Source organism: Pimephales promelas, chromosome 17 (assembly GCF_988280905.1).
Source record: "Pimephales promelas chromosome 17, fPimPro1.hap1.1, whole genome shotgun sequence".
In the NCBI taxonomy this organism is placed as follows: Eukaryota; Metazoa; Chordata; class Actinopteri; order Cypriniformes; family Leuciscidae; genus Pimephales; species Pimephales promelas.
This window is the reverse complement of record NC_142785.1, coordinates 3,764,545-3,781,874: the sequence shown is the minus strand read 5'-3', so window position 1 is coordinate 3,781,874 and position 17,330 is coordinate 3,764,545. Positions and strand designations below refer to the sequence as shown.

The 17,330-nt window shown below is 36.2% G+C and overlaps 1 protein-coding gene across 4 annotated transcripts in view; it reads left to right on the top strand.

The window, feature by feature from the left end:
* tanc2b (tetratricopeptide repeat, ankyrin repeat and coiled-coil containing 2b) overlaps nucleotides 1-17,330 on the top strand; it is a 218,256-nt gene that overhangs the window by 64,747 nt on the left and 136,179 nt on the right. For all 4 annotated transcript variants that reach the window (XM_039657677.2, XM_039657676.2, XM_039657675.2 and 1 more), the window contains exon 2: nucleotides 312-402. In XM_039657677.2, the coding sequence (XP_039513611.2) occupies nucleotides 333-402 (70 nt within the window). In that variant the 5' untranslated portion in view covers nucleotides 312-332. The remainder of the gene's footprint in view (nucleotides 1-311; nucleotides 403-17,330) is intronic.

Here is a 17,330-nt window from a genome sequence, read left to right as displayed (position 1 = left end):
TGTACAACCCCAGTGACAGCTTTTGTACCTTTTTTTTCCTGAGAGTTCATATGCTATAATTTCATTTACTTTTTGGTCATATAATACATCTGCACCAGATTGCATTCTTTGCGTATTTTGGGCCTCTGAATAAAATTGATGTTTGAGCTTCATATTCTCACTATATCATGCTATATGAGCCATAAACACCTGATGTTTCAAATATGACATTTAACCAAACAAAAAACATATACAAACTTATATAATTAGGATATTTATATACATGCATAAAGTTATATTGCTAAAAACATTTTTTCTCTTCACCTTTGCAGGCATACAGTCCTTCTGCCACAATGTTTAAGAACAGCTTGAAAATGCTTCTGACGGGGGGGAAATCCAACAGGAAGAGCCGAAACAGCAGCGGTCAGTCTGAACTTTCTTGTCTAACCACTAAGATATCATCTAAATATGACTGCATACTTGTCTTTTTAAAGTGCTATTTTTTAAACCGCATAAAGCAGGATGTTTTAATAATCATTGCAAACTTCATTGTAAGTCAGTACCGAGTGCAGCCGCCCTGAGCCGGTATTACACAAGCATCAAGCCTAAAGCCTTGATTATCCATCATGCCTCAGTGTTGGAACTCATTTCTCTCTGGGATACTGGGATGTTCTGCCAATATATGGGTTTCCATATGCTTCCCGATATAACTGACAAATCTGCTGCAGGCCGAGCATGAGGCATGTAATCTCGGCATCAGACGGCACGTCCACATGCTATTCGCTGACCGTCTGATACTCAACACTTCAAAGGATCTAGTCTGATTACCAGACAGCAATGCAATGCCAGGCGCACGTCTCAGCAGTTTGCCTGACAAAAAACCTGTTTTTAACTGGTGAGGAAAACGAATAAGTGCATTTGCCAGGTTAAGGGCTTCAAAATTCATAGATATTCAGAGATTGCGTGCAAACTAGATTTTCCCAAGCAGAACCAATATTTATGATCACACAAAGATCAACTCTACATACTATTAGTGTACCATTTGAACCATTTCAGATTTAAATGTTGAAGATAAAGAAATGGAAAAACATCTGGAAATATCTCCTTGTGTCATGTGGTTTTGTAAAACATTTGTTGTTTTTAACTAAAAACTATTGTCATGTGGTGTAACCAGGTAAAAGTAATAACCTATTTTCATACACAAATTAGTGTATCTCATCTTAATCATTATTTTCACATTTTTTTTGTTTTACAAATATCAACAATTATTAGTTCATGAATATTACATTATTTAGGGCGTTGTACCATATGGCATTTTATAACCTCGTAAAATTATGTTTCTATGGCAAATACGTGTTTTATTTACTTTCAAACCTTGCGTTATTAAAGGAGTAGTTCACTTTATTTACTCACCACCATGTCATCCAAGATTTCCATGTCTGTCTTTCTTCAGTCGAAAAGAAATTAAGGTTTTTGATGAAAACATTCCTGGATTTTCTCAAAATAATGGATTTCAATGGGAACCAAACGGTTCAAGATCCAAAAGACAGTTTTAGTGCAAACTGCAAACTGTTCAAAGGGCTTTAAACGATTCCAGACGATGAATAAGGGTCTTATCAAGCGAAACGATCGCTCATTTAAAAAATAAATAACAAAGTTTAAGTTTTATAAGCTCAAATGCTCGCCTTGCTCTGTTCTGTGATTCACGTTGGTGACTCCTGTTCAAACTCGTTCATCAAAATGAAAAAATCTTTTTCCGAGTCGTTTGGTTCATTCAACGAACGAAACAAACGAATTGACTCAAAAAAAAAAAAAAAAAAAGATTTGTTCATTTTGATGATCCAATGTACATCAGTAATTATTGGCTTCTTAAATAAGCCTTGAGAATGAGACATTAATTAAGTGCAAAGAAACAAAAAGAACAGTGATTCGTAAAATCCTTTTCTGCTGTCATATTTACTCCAAGATCCCTGTGTAATTACAGCACAGCCTAAACCTCGGTCACCATCACACGGCCGCTCTAATAGACGTGTTCTCCCACTGGAGCTGGTTTAGTTGGATGTGATCTCATTAACCACTGGTTCCAGAGATCAAGCAACCAGTTCAAATGATACATTGATGTTTGAAGCCTTTTGCCACTGGAATTGAGTAATAGTCAATTAGCATGTGCAAAATCCCTGCTTTTACAGTACATAAAAATACCAAACCATGCATGTAGGGCCACATGATTTCCATGATGCAGAAACCATTGATATCTTAAAAGTCCTAAAAATGCATTTTACTGTACAATGCGGAATGGCACAGAATTTGAACCTATCGTCAGATACACACAGAAACTCAAATCTCTTCGCATAAAAGTTTGGTGCATATTTTGGTCATATTTCGGGAGTTAATTAGCTTCTACATGGCGTTTTTCACTCCCATATTGACCGTACTGTGTTGTTACAGAATGGGATTAAGCAGTCAAAGTGAATTTAGCTGCAGTGTGTTCGTGGCCTATACTGTATATCCATCTGCGAGACCCACATTATGTTTCTCTGCTGATTATTTATCAGCAGAAGTAGCATGAATACTTCACGGCCTTCCTCTGCTTGTTTAGTGGCCTTGACCCTATATAATGATGATGTTCAGCTATTGAAATGTCAAACATTTCCTTGTGCACTCTCTCTCTCTCTCTCTCTCTCTCTCTCTCTCTCTCTCTCTCTCTCTCTCTCTCTCTCTAATTACCTCTTTCTCTTTGTTTCACATTGCATTACACCTTCATGTGTACATTTTTTGTTCATTGTATGATGAATAGATGCACATGTGTAATTATGAGATGAGGGCAGATCTTTGTCGATGAGTGCAGGAATGAACGAACACCATTCATTTCAGGTGGAAATCACATTCCTCATGGTTTTCATGCTTTATATTTGTTGATGTTGGTGCTTGGATATATTTTATTTAATCTACAGTGGTGTGAATAAGTGTTTGCCCCCATGCTAAAGTTGCCTAAAAAGAGGAATAAAAAATCATCTTTTGGATATTGATCTTAATGCCTTAATTAGAAAAATGAGGAAAACTCCAACCTTTAAGGACACCAATTTTCTTTGTGAATGAATAATGTATCATAAATAAATAAATGTTTTTCCTTAAAATACAGGGTGCATACGTCATTGCCCCCCTATGTTAAACTCCCATAGAGTCAGGCAGATTTTTATTTTTAAAAGCCAGTTATTTCATGGATCCAGGATAATATGCATCCTGATAAAGTTCCCTTGGCCTTTGGGATTAAAATAAACCCACATCATCACACACCATTCACCATACCTAGAGATTGGCATGGGGTACTTTCCATAAGATCATCTTTCAATGCAAATCAAACCAGCTATTAGGCTAACTGAAGTAAAACCATGCCAATCTCTAGGTGTGGTGGAAGGTGTGTGATAATGTGGGGATATTTTAATTCCAAAGGCCAAGGGAACTTTATCAGGATGCATATTATCCTGGATCCATGAAATAACTGGCTTTTAAAAATAAAAAATCTGCCTGACTCTGCCTGGGAATTTAACATAGGGGGGCAATGACTTATGCACCCTGTATTTTAAGGAAAAACATTTATTTATTTATTTATTTATGATACATTATTCATTCACAAAGAAAATTTGTGTCCTTAAAGTTTGGAGTTTTCCTCATTTTTCTAATTAAGGCATTAAGATCAATATCTTAGCCTAAGATCTCTTTTTAGGCAACTTTAGCATGGGGGCAAACACTTATTCACACCACTGTATTTAACCTGGTTGAGGAGATTTTTTATATATATTTGTGCCTACAGTATATGTGTGGTATGTAGCTTTAATCTAAAGTACAGGATGATAAAATAACCTAAATCAATATTCAATGTCAATGTGTGTCTTAATGTGTAGCTCTGTTGCAGTCATTATTGCATAATAAACCCCTCTAGGATGAAACAAGACACCGATCACGCTGTCCGTGTTTATTTCACAATAATGACCATCAGCCTGTACGCTATCCCTTACGTACAGTATATACGTGTACAGGTGGGTCATTTTTAAAAATAATTTTGTCTAGTGTTTTTTCTGAATCAGTGTCGGCCGCATTGACGATGCTGACTCTACATCTCTGCAGAATAGATGCTCCTATTGTTAATTTAAATATATCAGGCAGTAAACACTACTTATTTGGCTTTTACACTCCGCACAAACACTTGGATATGCGCATAATAATATAGTGCACAGTTATCTAGGTTAATATTGGAGCGAGTAGCCATGTAAAAGTGGCTAATGTTAGGTTAAAAGTAAAGGTGAAACGATACACAGAAGTCACGGTTCGGTACGTACCTCGGTTTTGGGGTCACTGTTCGATATGAGTTCTGTACAACAGGAAAAAGCAACAAATCCCCAATGCTAGGTTTCTTTTCATTTATTTTGAACTGCAAATTACAGTTTGTTCCAACTAGCGGCGTTTAGTCCCCTGAGGTTGTTGCTACAGAACAGCCTTTAGTGTGTTGAGCACTAAGCAGTAATGTTCAATAGGTCACAATAACAAATGATTTTGTCTCATTATAACAGCGGAAACAACTTAAAATACTCCATCAATTGTGGTCATACAGATAAGAGTAAGACATCAATCGATACTCTCACAATAAAAACTAAACACGTGCAGAATGTGCACACTTGCTTCAGTCATATTTTTTGTCGGGATGATTAAAAACAAAACTTATTTGGTCACAATCAGCTAAATAAAACTGAAAAGCATCTTTTATGTTTTGTGTCTTTACAAAATACAGTCCTTCTAGAAAAACACAGTTTTTTTTTGTCATTGTTCCAGGCAAAAATCCTTGATTATGCGGCCCGTTGTCTTGAAAAATGCAATGGAATATGCAGGATATTTATGCAATTTTATGTGACGAAATTGCGGGAACTTGCAGAAACTGCGGTTTGATGAAAAATACACTGTAAAAAATGATTTTTTGGTTAAGTAAATTCTAGTGAAAAAACCCAATGTAATTTACTTGAAAAAGTTAGTTCAGGCAAGAATTAAAAAAACTAAGTAAATTCCATATCAGTACTTATTTTAAGCGAGTATAAATGAAAGTGTAATATCAACTCAATAAAATTAAGTAAAAATTAGTCAACTTTTCTCATACTGGGGTTCCCATCATGCACTGGACCTTGAATAATTAATGAGGTTCATTTTTCACTGGTTTCCAGCTGTATTTACACTGTTTTATCATTGATTTTTGTTTTCAGTATTAGTAAATTGCCATTTTGTGACATTTCGAGTAAATTTTTTGCTTAAAACGACACATTCAAACACAAAAACGATCCATCAAATGTTACCACCATTGTGTATTGTCTACCAAGTATTGAGGTGTTTGCATTCACATAAGGCTTAATGTCTGACATTATGTATATACGTATAAATTACTTGGATGATCTAAGTAAAGAACATACTATAAATGACTAATAAAATTCAAGATAATTGTTTTAGTGAAGTGTAATACAAAGGCAAAGGAAATCGGTATTAATCAACCTTTTACAAGCAGAGTTAAAATTACTTATTTTTTGTAAAGTTTACTTAATTCTACATTCCAAGTAAATTTAACTTAAAGATTTCTAATTAAAGCTACTGATAAATATGTTTAGGTTTTTACTTGGCAAATCTTTGTAAATTTACTAGCATTTTCTGAGTGAGATCGTTTAGCAAGGTTTTTTCAAGTAAATCCTTCTCCAAATTTTTTACAGTGTAGAGAAAAAAAAAGTGATTCCCCAATACCCTGTTCTCGCTAGGCTACTACCTTAATGTAAAGAGTCATTTCTTTTTACTTCCTACAGTATGATAAGCAAGCATATACATCACAGAAAGTGCTGGAATAGTTCTCATCTTGTTTAATTTTAGACCTTAATAAACACATCAAACTTACCAAACTATGTAGCTTTACAAAAGGAATATGCTATAACTTCAGTAAAAATTATGATAAATAAAATATGAAATATATAAAAAAAAGTGTGCTCCTGTTTTACAGCTTTTCGATGATGTTCTCGTCACGCAATTTCGTCACTTCATAACGTTTCCATGGCAACAGGGGAAAATGAAATTTCCGAGGATTATGAAATTATTTATTTATGTATTTATGTATTTCAGAAGCGAAGCGACTAGATGCGTGAGGCCATGTGATTTGCTTGTCCGATGTGTTTTCATCTTCCTTACAGTTTATGATTTCTACCAATGATATATTGGTGTGCAAAACAATTGGGAGTCCTTACAGGGTGTTTATTTAAAAAATGTTTTTTTTTTACTTTTATTTTGTATTTACGGACGCGGCGTATAGACTTAGCACCTATCTTTAGTGAAGCAGTGCGGAGAGCTGCTTCTGGGATGCTTCTGAAATGCATTAGCACCTCATACATGAGATTCAGGCGGCGGAGTTGAATCCAGATCTAAGGGATGGAGATGGGTAGGATTAGGGGTGGGGTTAGGGATCAGGGGGTGTGGATGGGTAGGATTAGGGGTGGGGTTAGGGATCAGGGGGTGGAGATGGGTAGGATTAGGGGTGGGGTTAGGGATCAGGGGGTGGAGATGGGTAGGATTAGGGGTGGGGTTAGGGATCAGGGGGTGGAGATGGGTAGGATTAGGGGTGGGGTTAGGGATCAGGGGGTGGAGATGGGTAGGATTAGGGGTGGGGTTAGGGATCAAGGGGTGGAGATGGGTAGGATTAGGGGTGGGGTTAGGGATCAGGGGGTGGAGATGGGTAGGATTAGGGTGTGGTTAGGGATCAGGGGGCGGAGATGGGTAGGATTAGGGGTGGGGTTAGGGATCAGGGGGCGGATATTGGTAGGATTAGGGGTGGGGTTAGGGATTAGGGGTGGAGATGGGTAGGATTAGGGTGTGGTTAGGGATCAGGGGGCGGAGATGGGTAGGATTAGGATTAGGGGTGGGGTTAGGGATCAGGGGGCGGATATTGGTAGGATTAGGGGTGGGGTAAGGGATCAGGGGTGGAGATGGGTAGGATTAGGGGTGGGGTTAGGGATTAGGGGTGGAGATGGGTAGGATTGGGGTGTGGTTAGGGATCAGGGGGTGGAGATAGGTAGGATTAAGGGTCGGATTTTCATGCTACTAAGAGGAACAATGTGAAGTTGGGAAGTTTATAGTGCAATGACCCTCTTTTACCTCTTATATATCAAGGTCAATAAAAATTGGATTCTCTTTATCTGTGTTCAATCAATATTTCTTGTAGCTATACCTCATGCTTGCTTTTACCGTCCTTTCCCTATCCTTCCCTCTACAATCATTACCTTTCTTTCGGTCCTCCTACACAGCAGGATTTGTGTGTGTGTGTGTGTGTGTGTGTTTGTGTTTTCTCAGAATGCTTGAGGTTTAAAATGCTTTGAGGTTTAAGATTAGTCTGTATTTTTAGCTTACGTTCAATTACAATTGTTTCTTTTAGGATGGTCAATCAAATTAATTACATATGGTTGTTTTAGAAATTGACTTATTAAATTTACAATAAAATCTTGTTTAGCTACACTACTGGCTCCAAAATCTGTGTTCTTTCTCTTCTCTCTGATGTGTTTGTGTGTTTCCGTTAAAAGCAGGGGGAAATCGATGCAGTACAGTATTGCTTCTTATACTCACAATATTGAATCAATCAATATTCTTGATGTGTGCTTTTGAGAAAGTTTGCCAGGTTAGTGGCAACAAGTGTTTGGAATGTAAGCAGAGTTTTGAGAAACTTGGACTACGTTCATACTGTCAGTCCAAATCCAATATTGTTTATTAAAGTGACATAAGCAAAAAATCTGATGAGATTTGAATCGGATTTTAAAACGCATATGAATGTACAGTAGCTTGAAATAGATTTTGCTATTTACGCTTGTTAAATATGATCAGATTCCAGTCGGGTGTGCACAAAAATTGGATTTGGACTGACAGTATGAAGGCTTCAGTGACAAATAAACTTGACATCCATTATCAGAACTGCATATTACACTTTGTTTTCAGACATATATCTGTGAAATAGTTCTGTGAAAAGTAAAAACTATCCACAAAATATTGAAGTATTTTTTTTTACGAAATTATACTCTAAAAAAAAACTAAAACTGCCTGTAAGTGATGGTAAATATCTAAATGAGTAAGTTATTGAGTCATTCATTCATTTGATTCATTCAAACCGTTGATTCATTCAGGAATTAAGTGAATAGCTCCTTATGAATTGGCCATTGATCTTTGGTTCCCCCGATTGATTTGCGGACAAGGACAGGCTTTATAAGGAATATTTTCATTGGCAAAATTGAGCAAAAATAGACAATAGTGTGTCAAAATATTAACATCTAATTTATTGAACTGTTTTATAAAATCAATATCACATTTGCACTCGTCCAAGTTGGGACATAAACAACACTCATGTGATATTGTGCCCTTTACTTGTGTGATAAACTAAACTACATCACATGATTTAAATATGAGACAATCATATAGGGGCATTTTTGCCTGCATATAAATCTAGAAGATTGTGTGCATAAAATTATTTTAAAAATGGCATGTTACACTCTAAAAAATACTGGGTTGTTTTAACTCAATTTTGGGTCAAATATGGAGATAACCAGCCGTTGGGTTACATTTTTAAATTGTATTTTTAATCCAACATTTGGGTTTGTCCATATTTGTCCATATTTGACCCATTGACTCTAAAAAATGCTTGGTTGGTTTTACCCAATTTTGGGTCAAATATGGACAAACCCAACCGTTGGGTTACATTTTTAAATTGCGTTTTTAATCCAACGTTTGGGTTTGTCCATATTTGGCCATATTTGACCCATTGACTCTAAAAAATACTTGGTTGGTTTTACCCAATTTTGGGTCAAATATGGACAAACCCAACCGTTGGGTTACATTTTTAAATTGCGTTTTTAATCCAACGTTTGGGTTTGTCCACACTCTAAAAAATGCTGGGTTGTTTTAACCCAACTTTGGGTCAAATATGGACTAACCCAGCCGTTGGGTTAAATTTTTACATTACATTTTTAACCCAACATTTCGGGTTTGTCCATATTTGACCCAAAATTGGGTTAAAACAACCCAGCATTTTTTAGAGTGCATATTTGACCATATTTGGACCATTGACTCTAAAAAATGCTGGGTTGGTTTTACCCAATTTTGGGTCAAATATGGACAAACCCAGCCATTAGGTTACATTTTTAAATTGCATTTTTAATCCAACGTTTGGGTTTGTCCATATTTGACCATATTTGGCCATATTTGACCCATTGACTCTAAAAAATGCTGGGTTGGTTTTACCCAATTTTGGGTCAAATATGGACAAACCCAGCTGTTGGGTTACATTTTTAAATTGCATTTTTAATCCAACGTTTGGGTTTGTCCATATTTGGCCATATTTGACCCATTGACTCTAAAAAATACTGGGTTGGTTTTACCCAATTTTGGGTCAAATATGGACAAACCCAACCGTTGGGTTACATTTTTAAATTGCGTTTTTAATCCAACGTTTGGGTTTGTCCATATTTGGCCATATTTGACCCATTGCCTCTAAAAAATGCTGGGTTGGTTTTACCCAATTTTGGGTCAAATATGGACAAACCCAACCGTTGGGTTACATTTTTAAATTGCGTTTTTAATCCAACGTTTGGGTTTGTCCATATTTGACCATATTTGGCCATATTCGACCCATTGACTCTAAAAAAAATGCTGGGTTGGTTTTACACAATTTTGGGTCAAATATGGACAAACCCAGCTGTTGGGTTACATTTTTAAATTGAATTTTTAATCCAACGTTTGGGTTTGTCCATATTTGACCATATTTGACCCATTGACTCTAAAAAATGCTGGGTTGGTTTTACACAATTTTGGGTCAAATATGGACAAACCCAGCCGTTGGGTTACATTTTTAAATTGCATTTTTAATCCAACGTTTGGGTTTGTCCCAAAATTGGGTAAAACCAACCCCAGCATTTTTTAGAGTGTAGTATTTTTTATTTTTTTCAGAGAAACTACTATGCCATTCTTAAAATATTTGTTTTAATACTCTGATACATTTTTGTGGTTTAATCTGTTTCAGATAATCTGTTTTCCGATCCTAAACGGCACATCAAAATAAAACAAACTTGATTGCATGATGTCTCTTTCTGTCTAAAAGGCCGTATTGGGCCAGATTAAGCTGCTGTGTGGACCAAACCTTCTGCCATTTAGTCAAATGTCTGTCTGCGCGAGACTGTCTGTTGACTGAAGGTTTGATAACTCAAAGCAATGTCATGTTAACGTCTTACTGTAATGAAACGTATTGCAACAGGCGTTGCATCATGGGATCCCGGGCCGTTCCCACACCTGTGCCTCAGCGAGACTCTCAGCGGGATCGTTCATTGGTTCTCTCAGCCTGGAGGCGCAGATCCAGACCTGTGATTATTAAACTGCTCAGATTACTCTTATAAACCCCAGCGGTTGCTAATGCACGTTCTTGTTCTATAACTGTGTAATGGGCTTAACTGATTGATTCGTTTATCGATTCTCAGTATTTTACATGTCTCTCTGTAAGCTCAGCTCTGACGTGCTGTAGTACAGTACCGGACATTTGTCATCTGCCTGCTTGGATGCACTCATGCCGGTTTCTGCCAAGAATTGCCATATCACATTCAGTCTCAGACTGAGGAGTGTGTGTGTGTGTTTTAGTTTTATTTTTTGATTGGACTGTCACTTCCTCCTGTCAGTAGTGTAGCTGTGCCGCTCGTGTGCTGATTGCTCAGTCCAGTCTCTGACGCACACACTCACCGAGATCTGCGTCACTATAAGGAACCCACAGAGTTTATGCATTTCACATTGACACACACTTTGATATGGCCTATAACCCCAAATTACTGTAATCAATGAAGCAGAATAGCTATTTTTACAGCCATTTCTTGTCCTTTCTAAATGACCATTTATAGAAATATAATGTCCTTTGTGCCCTATTATGCATACTTTAAAGTTTCCTCATGTTGTTGTGGAGTCTCCTACAACAAAAGTTCAAAATACAGTTTTATTTCTTCACATTTGCACATCACCACATTTTTCAATGATTCTCAAACGACTCGTCAGAAGAATCAATCTCTCTAAATCCCTCCTTCCGACGAGCTACTGTGCTCTGATTGGCCAGACAGCTCAGTCTGTTGTGATTGGTCTATCACATACAGCGCGCATCGAACACAAAGCACGACGTGAGCTGTCCTGAGGCTTCCTACACCGTAAACTAAACACCGTAACAAACAATGACGCCGATTTTACCATGCGAGCGCGAGTCCGACAATGAAATAATGGAAGAACTATTCATTAAACCCGAACCTCCATCGCAAGGACGGCTCGAGCTCAATATTCTAATTTTGAATTTGGGGTTTTCATAAGCTGTAAGCCATAATCAACACACCGTTTTTTGATCACCATCTTTCAAGAGCAAGCGGGTTTCGAATCCTGCATTGAACTTGAGATTTGAGAAGCAGTCGTCATTAAAATAAAGGGAACACCGCACAAGTTTAGGGTTACACTGCTGTGGTATCGTGGTAAAGATGAATTTTAATCGTCCTGCAGTGAAAGAAAACTGCTTTATCTTCACATTGTAAGCACACGGTCTCCTCGACATGATGCGGCCCAGTGTCCACAGGAATCAGCAACAGTGTTTGAGGTTCAAGTTTTTCCTGGTGTCTGTGCGCGCTATATGCTAATGTTTCGTCTTGACGTCACAATAAAACATCTTATGACTTGTTTGAAAAACTATTAATTTCATTGACTTAGTCGACTCTTACATTTAAATACGATGCACTTTCAGATTTAAAACTTTGCAGGATGTTTTCATTCACTTAGAGCAATGTACACAGTACATGAAAGGTAATTTTCATAAATCCATAATACAGGCAATTTAATGTTACAGACATGATCCAATATGTCATATTGTACTGTTGTTATATACATTATACACTGTATGTATATAAACGTTCAAATACATTTTTAAATTTAAATTCATAAAGATTTTGCAGGCAAGTAGAAGTGTCTAAATTACTGGTCCAATGAAAGTAAAACGCATTCCTATCCTATCATTAAAAATGCTTTTTTAGATAATAAAATGTAGTTATAGAATATATAATGTGTGTAATGTAATTTAATATAATATATTATATTCAAATAAAATAGTTATTAAAGAGAACTCAGCATGTTTCCTAAATATCTGCAAACATATTATGATATATGTATGCTTTAGTACAGTCCCCATTTTTTTTTGCATACAGCACCTTTAAGCATGTGTTTTTAAGAGGTTATATCTTTTAAGAGGTTATTTTTAAGTGATTTCTTCAATATTACTGTTTACTGTAATTTTTATCAAATAAACAAAGCCTTGTTGAGAATAAAATTCACAACAATCCCAAACTTTTGAACAGTAAACTGTAAAAAAAAAAAAGTGGTAAAGGTTATGTTAACGTTAATTTTCTGCACTGAAAAAAATAATATGCTTTATCTAATCAATAAAATTGTGTCAACATATTACAATCAATATTATTAATTCAATTGTACAAATTAGAATTAATTAGAATATTAATTTGATTAGCTATTACTCAATTCTAATTTGTTGAATTTAATAAATAATATTGCGTAATCTGTTGCCACATTTTTTTTTAATTAGATAAGCATATTCATTTTTACAGTGTGTCAGGACTTTGTTCATTTTATGGACATTTCTTAAAAAAAAAATATGGGGAAAACATAGTGAAAAATCAGTTAGATAATTCCATCATATAACCAATACATTTACGTAATTTTCTTTGAGTGTAGTGTAATATTTCCGCTCATGGCCTCTCTCAGTGTGAAGGTAAGTGTAAGTGATGATAGTGCTGTCTCACCGCTGTCACACTGACTGAAGGAAGAGAGCGCAGACGTCTCCACACACACTCACACACACACCGATGGGAAGGACGATCTTGATGCAAGGCTAAAATTTCAATCTTCATAGGCATGAGAATAATGTTAAAATAAAATGGTACTAGATCAAAAAAAAAAAAAAAAACATTGATGTGTCGACTACACCAATGTTGGAAAAGACACCGCTAGCAGACTCTGACCTCCAACAATCTGAATCTCTGTCAGCGTGAACGGCCATTAAAGCCACTGATCCAGGCCTATAAAGCTGCGGTGATGAATTTAATCTCCACTGATGTCCCATATTTTCTCCTTAGTGAGGCTCTCCAGACCTGCAGTATATTGTGTGAGCACCTCTCACTGCCTCCACAGCTTGACATCTCGAGCACACAGAGCTAATGAGCCTCTGAATCTGCCCCAGTCCTGCCAGGGTGTTGCTATGGTGTCAATAATCTGTTGTTAGTAGTTGTCGGGGTGTTGTTATACTGTTCCCAGTGTGTAGTGTGTGGTTATCAACAATGACTCGGTTTGACTGTCTCTGGTAATAAGTTAATGAGAATGTTCTTAAATGCATTTCTTGAAAAATTCGGAAAAAATATAGAATTCCTTGAAGGTACAGTCCAGCCAAAAATGACATTTCTGTCATGATTTTCTCACCCTCATGTCGTTCCAAACCTGTATGACATTCTTCTGATTATCTTATTTTGTGTCCTGGAGAAAAAGGGTGATTAAATGATGATAGTTTTTACACTTTTGGTTTGACTATACCTTTATAACTAAATCTTTTGCTGATAATTTACTCAGCCCCATGTCATCCAAGATGTCCACGTCTTTCTTTCTTCAGTCGAAAAGAAATTAAGGTTTTTGATGAAAACATTCCAGGATTTTTCTCCATATAATGGACTTCAATGGGGTCCAAACGGTTCAAGGTCCAAATGACAGTTTCAGTGCAAACTGTTCAAAGGGCTTTAAACGACACCAGATGATGAATAAGGGTCTTATCAAAGACCCTTCGAGTCATGCCTCGAAAAAAGATTTGTTAATTTTGATGAACGAGTTCGAACTGGAGAGTCACGGACGCGCATCACAGAACAGAGCAAGGCGAGCATTTGTGCTTATAAAACTTAATTTTTTTTTTTTTTTCCGTTTCGCTAGATAAGACCCTTATTCATCGTCTGGAATCGTTTAAAGCCCTTTGAAGCTGCACTGAAAATCTCATTTGGACCTTGAACCGTTTGGTTCCCATTGAAGTCCATTATATGGAGAAAAATCCTGGAAAGTTTTCATCAAAAACCTTAATTTCTTTTCGACTGAAGAAAGAAAGACGTGGACATCTTGGATGGCATGGGGGTGAGTAAATTATCAGCAAAAGTTTTTTTGTTTTTTTTTAACGCCATAGAAAAACGCTTTGGTTGACACACGGCCTAACCGAAGCTGAATGTCTTTTCCCATGTGATGCATTCATGGTCCCACACCAACTAAACATTACAGTAGCCACGCCCCAAACTCTCGCTATAGGTTGAGCTGGAAAGTGATTGACAGATCTGAGCGGACTGCTCTCAAAGTTTTGATGATGCCTGAGAGGCTCAGTTTACACTTTTGAGAGATAAACCCATGAATGGCATACTAATAGTAGTCAATAAACGATAAAGAAGTTAAGAGAATGTATTTTAACTTTAAAAAAATGCATGTAATATTGGCAGCTAGTGGCTGCCAATTGGTTTCCCCTCCTCAAACTCGACGCACATGCGAGTTGCCAGATTGAGCACTGTTAGACCTTACCAGGTTTTTTACAGTAAAATACTGGCAACACTGTTGCCAGTAATTTACTGGAAAAATGCACTAAAACTAATAAGTTGTATTTTTTAGTTCACTTGAGTTTTAGTGCATTTTTACAGTAAATTTTACAGTAAAATTTTACAGTAAATTTAACAGTAAATTTACAGAAACACTGTTGCCAGTAATTTACTGTAAAAAGCACTAAAACTAATAAGTTGTATTTTTTAGTTAACTTGAGTTTTAGTGCATTTTTACAGTAAATTACTGGCAACAGTGTTGCCAGTATTTTACTGTAAAAAACCTGGTTAGGTCTAACAGTGAGGACACAACAGAAACGAGCGCAATTTTGAAAACATAACGAGCACTTTCTCTGTATGCTGATGAGTTGATTTATCCGTGTTTTAATATGCCTCTGGTCATAGTTTCTCGATGGATGCCGAGGTTTTTTAGGTTTGGTTTGCTGTCTCCCATGGCTGGAATACGCTGTGTTTTCCGCCAGCTGGCAACCCGGGGTGTTGAACACTGTTGGGTAAATTGGCAGTATGTGGAATCACACAGACCAAAACAAAAACAGAAATACTGACGCCGAACACACGTTTCAAAGTAGAATAACTGGCTGTAGCAGTGCTTTTCAGTGAAACAAGTACAGTATGTGAACTCAGCATGTTTCCTAAATATCTACGATATGTTTATGCTGAAGTACAGTCCCAAAAGAAAATTTGCATACCGCACCTTTAAGCAAGTGTTTTAAAATGTAACTTTTCCTTAAGAAAATGTAACTTTTCCTTATGAATACAAAATATGGTCAACATTTTTTTCTTGTTAAAAATATAAAGAAAATAGTAGTTAGGAAGAGTTTTAGTGTTAAAAGTGTTACCGGTTGTTGTAAGAGTGCACTACTGTCTGTGAGTTTTTTTCTCTTCTCCTCACCACTAAGGCAAAGATAGATTAAAAACATAAGAATAATATTACAATTTAAATTAGATGTTTTTATATGAATATATTATAAAATGTAATTTGAATTTTCAGCATCATTACTCCAGTCTTCAGTGTCACATGATCCTTCAGAAATCACTCTAATATGATGATTTGATGCTCAAGAAACATTTTATTATCATCAGTGTTGAAAACAGTCGTGTTTTTGTGGAAACCATCGTACATTTTTGGTCACACTAGATTAGGGTCCAATTCTCACTGATAACTAACTATAATTTATGACTTTTGCCTCAATAAACTCCTAACACTAGTTATTAAGTTATTAAGGTATAGGGTGATTAAGGGAAATGGAATATGGTCATGCAGAATAAGGCATTAATATGTGCTTTATAAGTACTAATACACACCCAATATGCTTTTAATATGCATGCTAATTAACAACTAGTTAAAATAGGGTATGCGCGTGACGTCACCGTCGGCCGCATTTCCTCACAGTGAGTGGCAAAAAGACTGAGTGGCTATATATGAAGAGTTCAGATGCAAAAGCCTCTAAATGCCATTTGAAATTTTCTTCTTTAATGATGATTTTTATCAAACTTGTATATTTAAGTTCAGTAATTTCACTTAAATAACAATTAATTGATTACTGTTACAATTACTGAACTTAAATATACAAGCTTGATAAAAATCATCATTAAAGAAGAAAATTTCAAATGGCATTTAGAGGCTTTTGCATCTGAACTCTTCACATGTTTTCAGAGTGAATGCCGGGAAAAACAAACATAACACATATAAAGTGGGAAAGAGCTTTGAGATTGACTGGACAACTAGATTTGACAAAAAAAAATCAGAGGTATTTTTGTACAGACTGCGATAGAAAGAGGAGCAAATGGATCAATTCACAGAAACAACTGGACTCCAGTCAGCGAAAGGTGGATCTGCAGTTATCATTGTGTGTGAATATGCTGAATTTAGCTGTAAAACCATACCCATATATTTTGTATTGTTATAACTCATCAATTAAATATTTATCATTGTATATTCGCCATTATTGGATGTTTTTTTAATAAACACTGACCAAAAAAACTATAAAGTTTTATGGCTGGATGATATGATGATAGGCTATATAACACTGATATAAGTGATCACCTGGATTTAGACCTACCTATATTGTATTTATATAAAGCGTTCACAGGCAAATTTGCTTTATGTTTACTTTAGGTCTATATTACTTTTATTTCCACGTGTCGAAATCAGGCAAACATAAATGTCAGGCAACACGATTCCTGGCTGCATGTCAATATCTATGGATCACTGGATCTTTAGTAAGTTGTAAGGAACACTATATTGAGTCCAACATTTAGTTTAAAGAGTAACTAAACACTAAACCAACTTTTTTTAGTTAAAGATCTGCAAGAATGGATCTTCATTAATACCAGTCATTGATTCGAGTAACTTTTTTGACATTTGTGTATAAAGTGTTCTATTTCTACAATATATGGTGTAAAAACGTCTTAGTGCTGCCCTCTTCAGGTTTAACGGTGGCTACTGCAGTTGAATTTTCCTATTGGATGTTCCGCACTTCGTGACGTACGCAGGTTTCGGCTGTATAAAAACCATCTTGTGTCGTCAAAACCACTTTAGCGAGTCAGGAGTTGGAATTGTGAGTATTGAAAATTACCAGGATAGGGTGTTTTAGCATCTATTTCGTCCCCTCTATCTCCGCTGGGGTCTGCCCA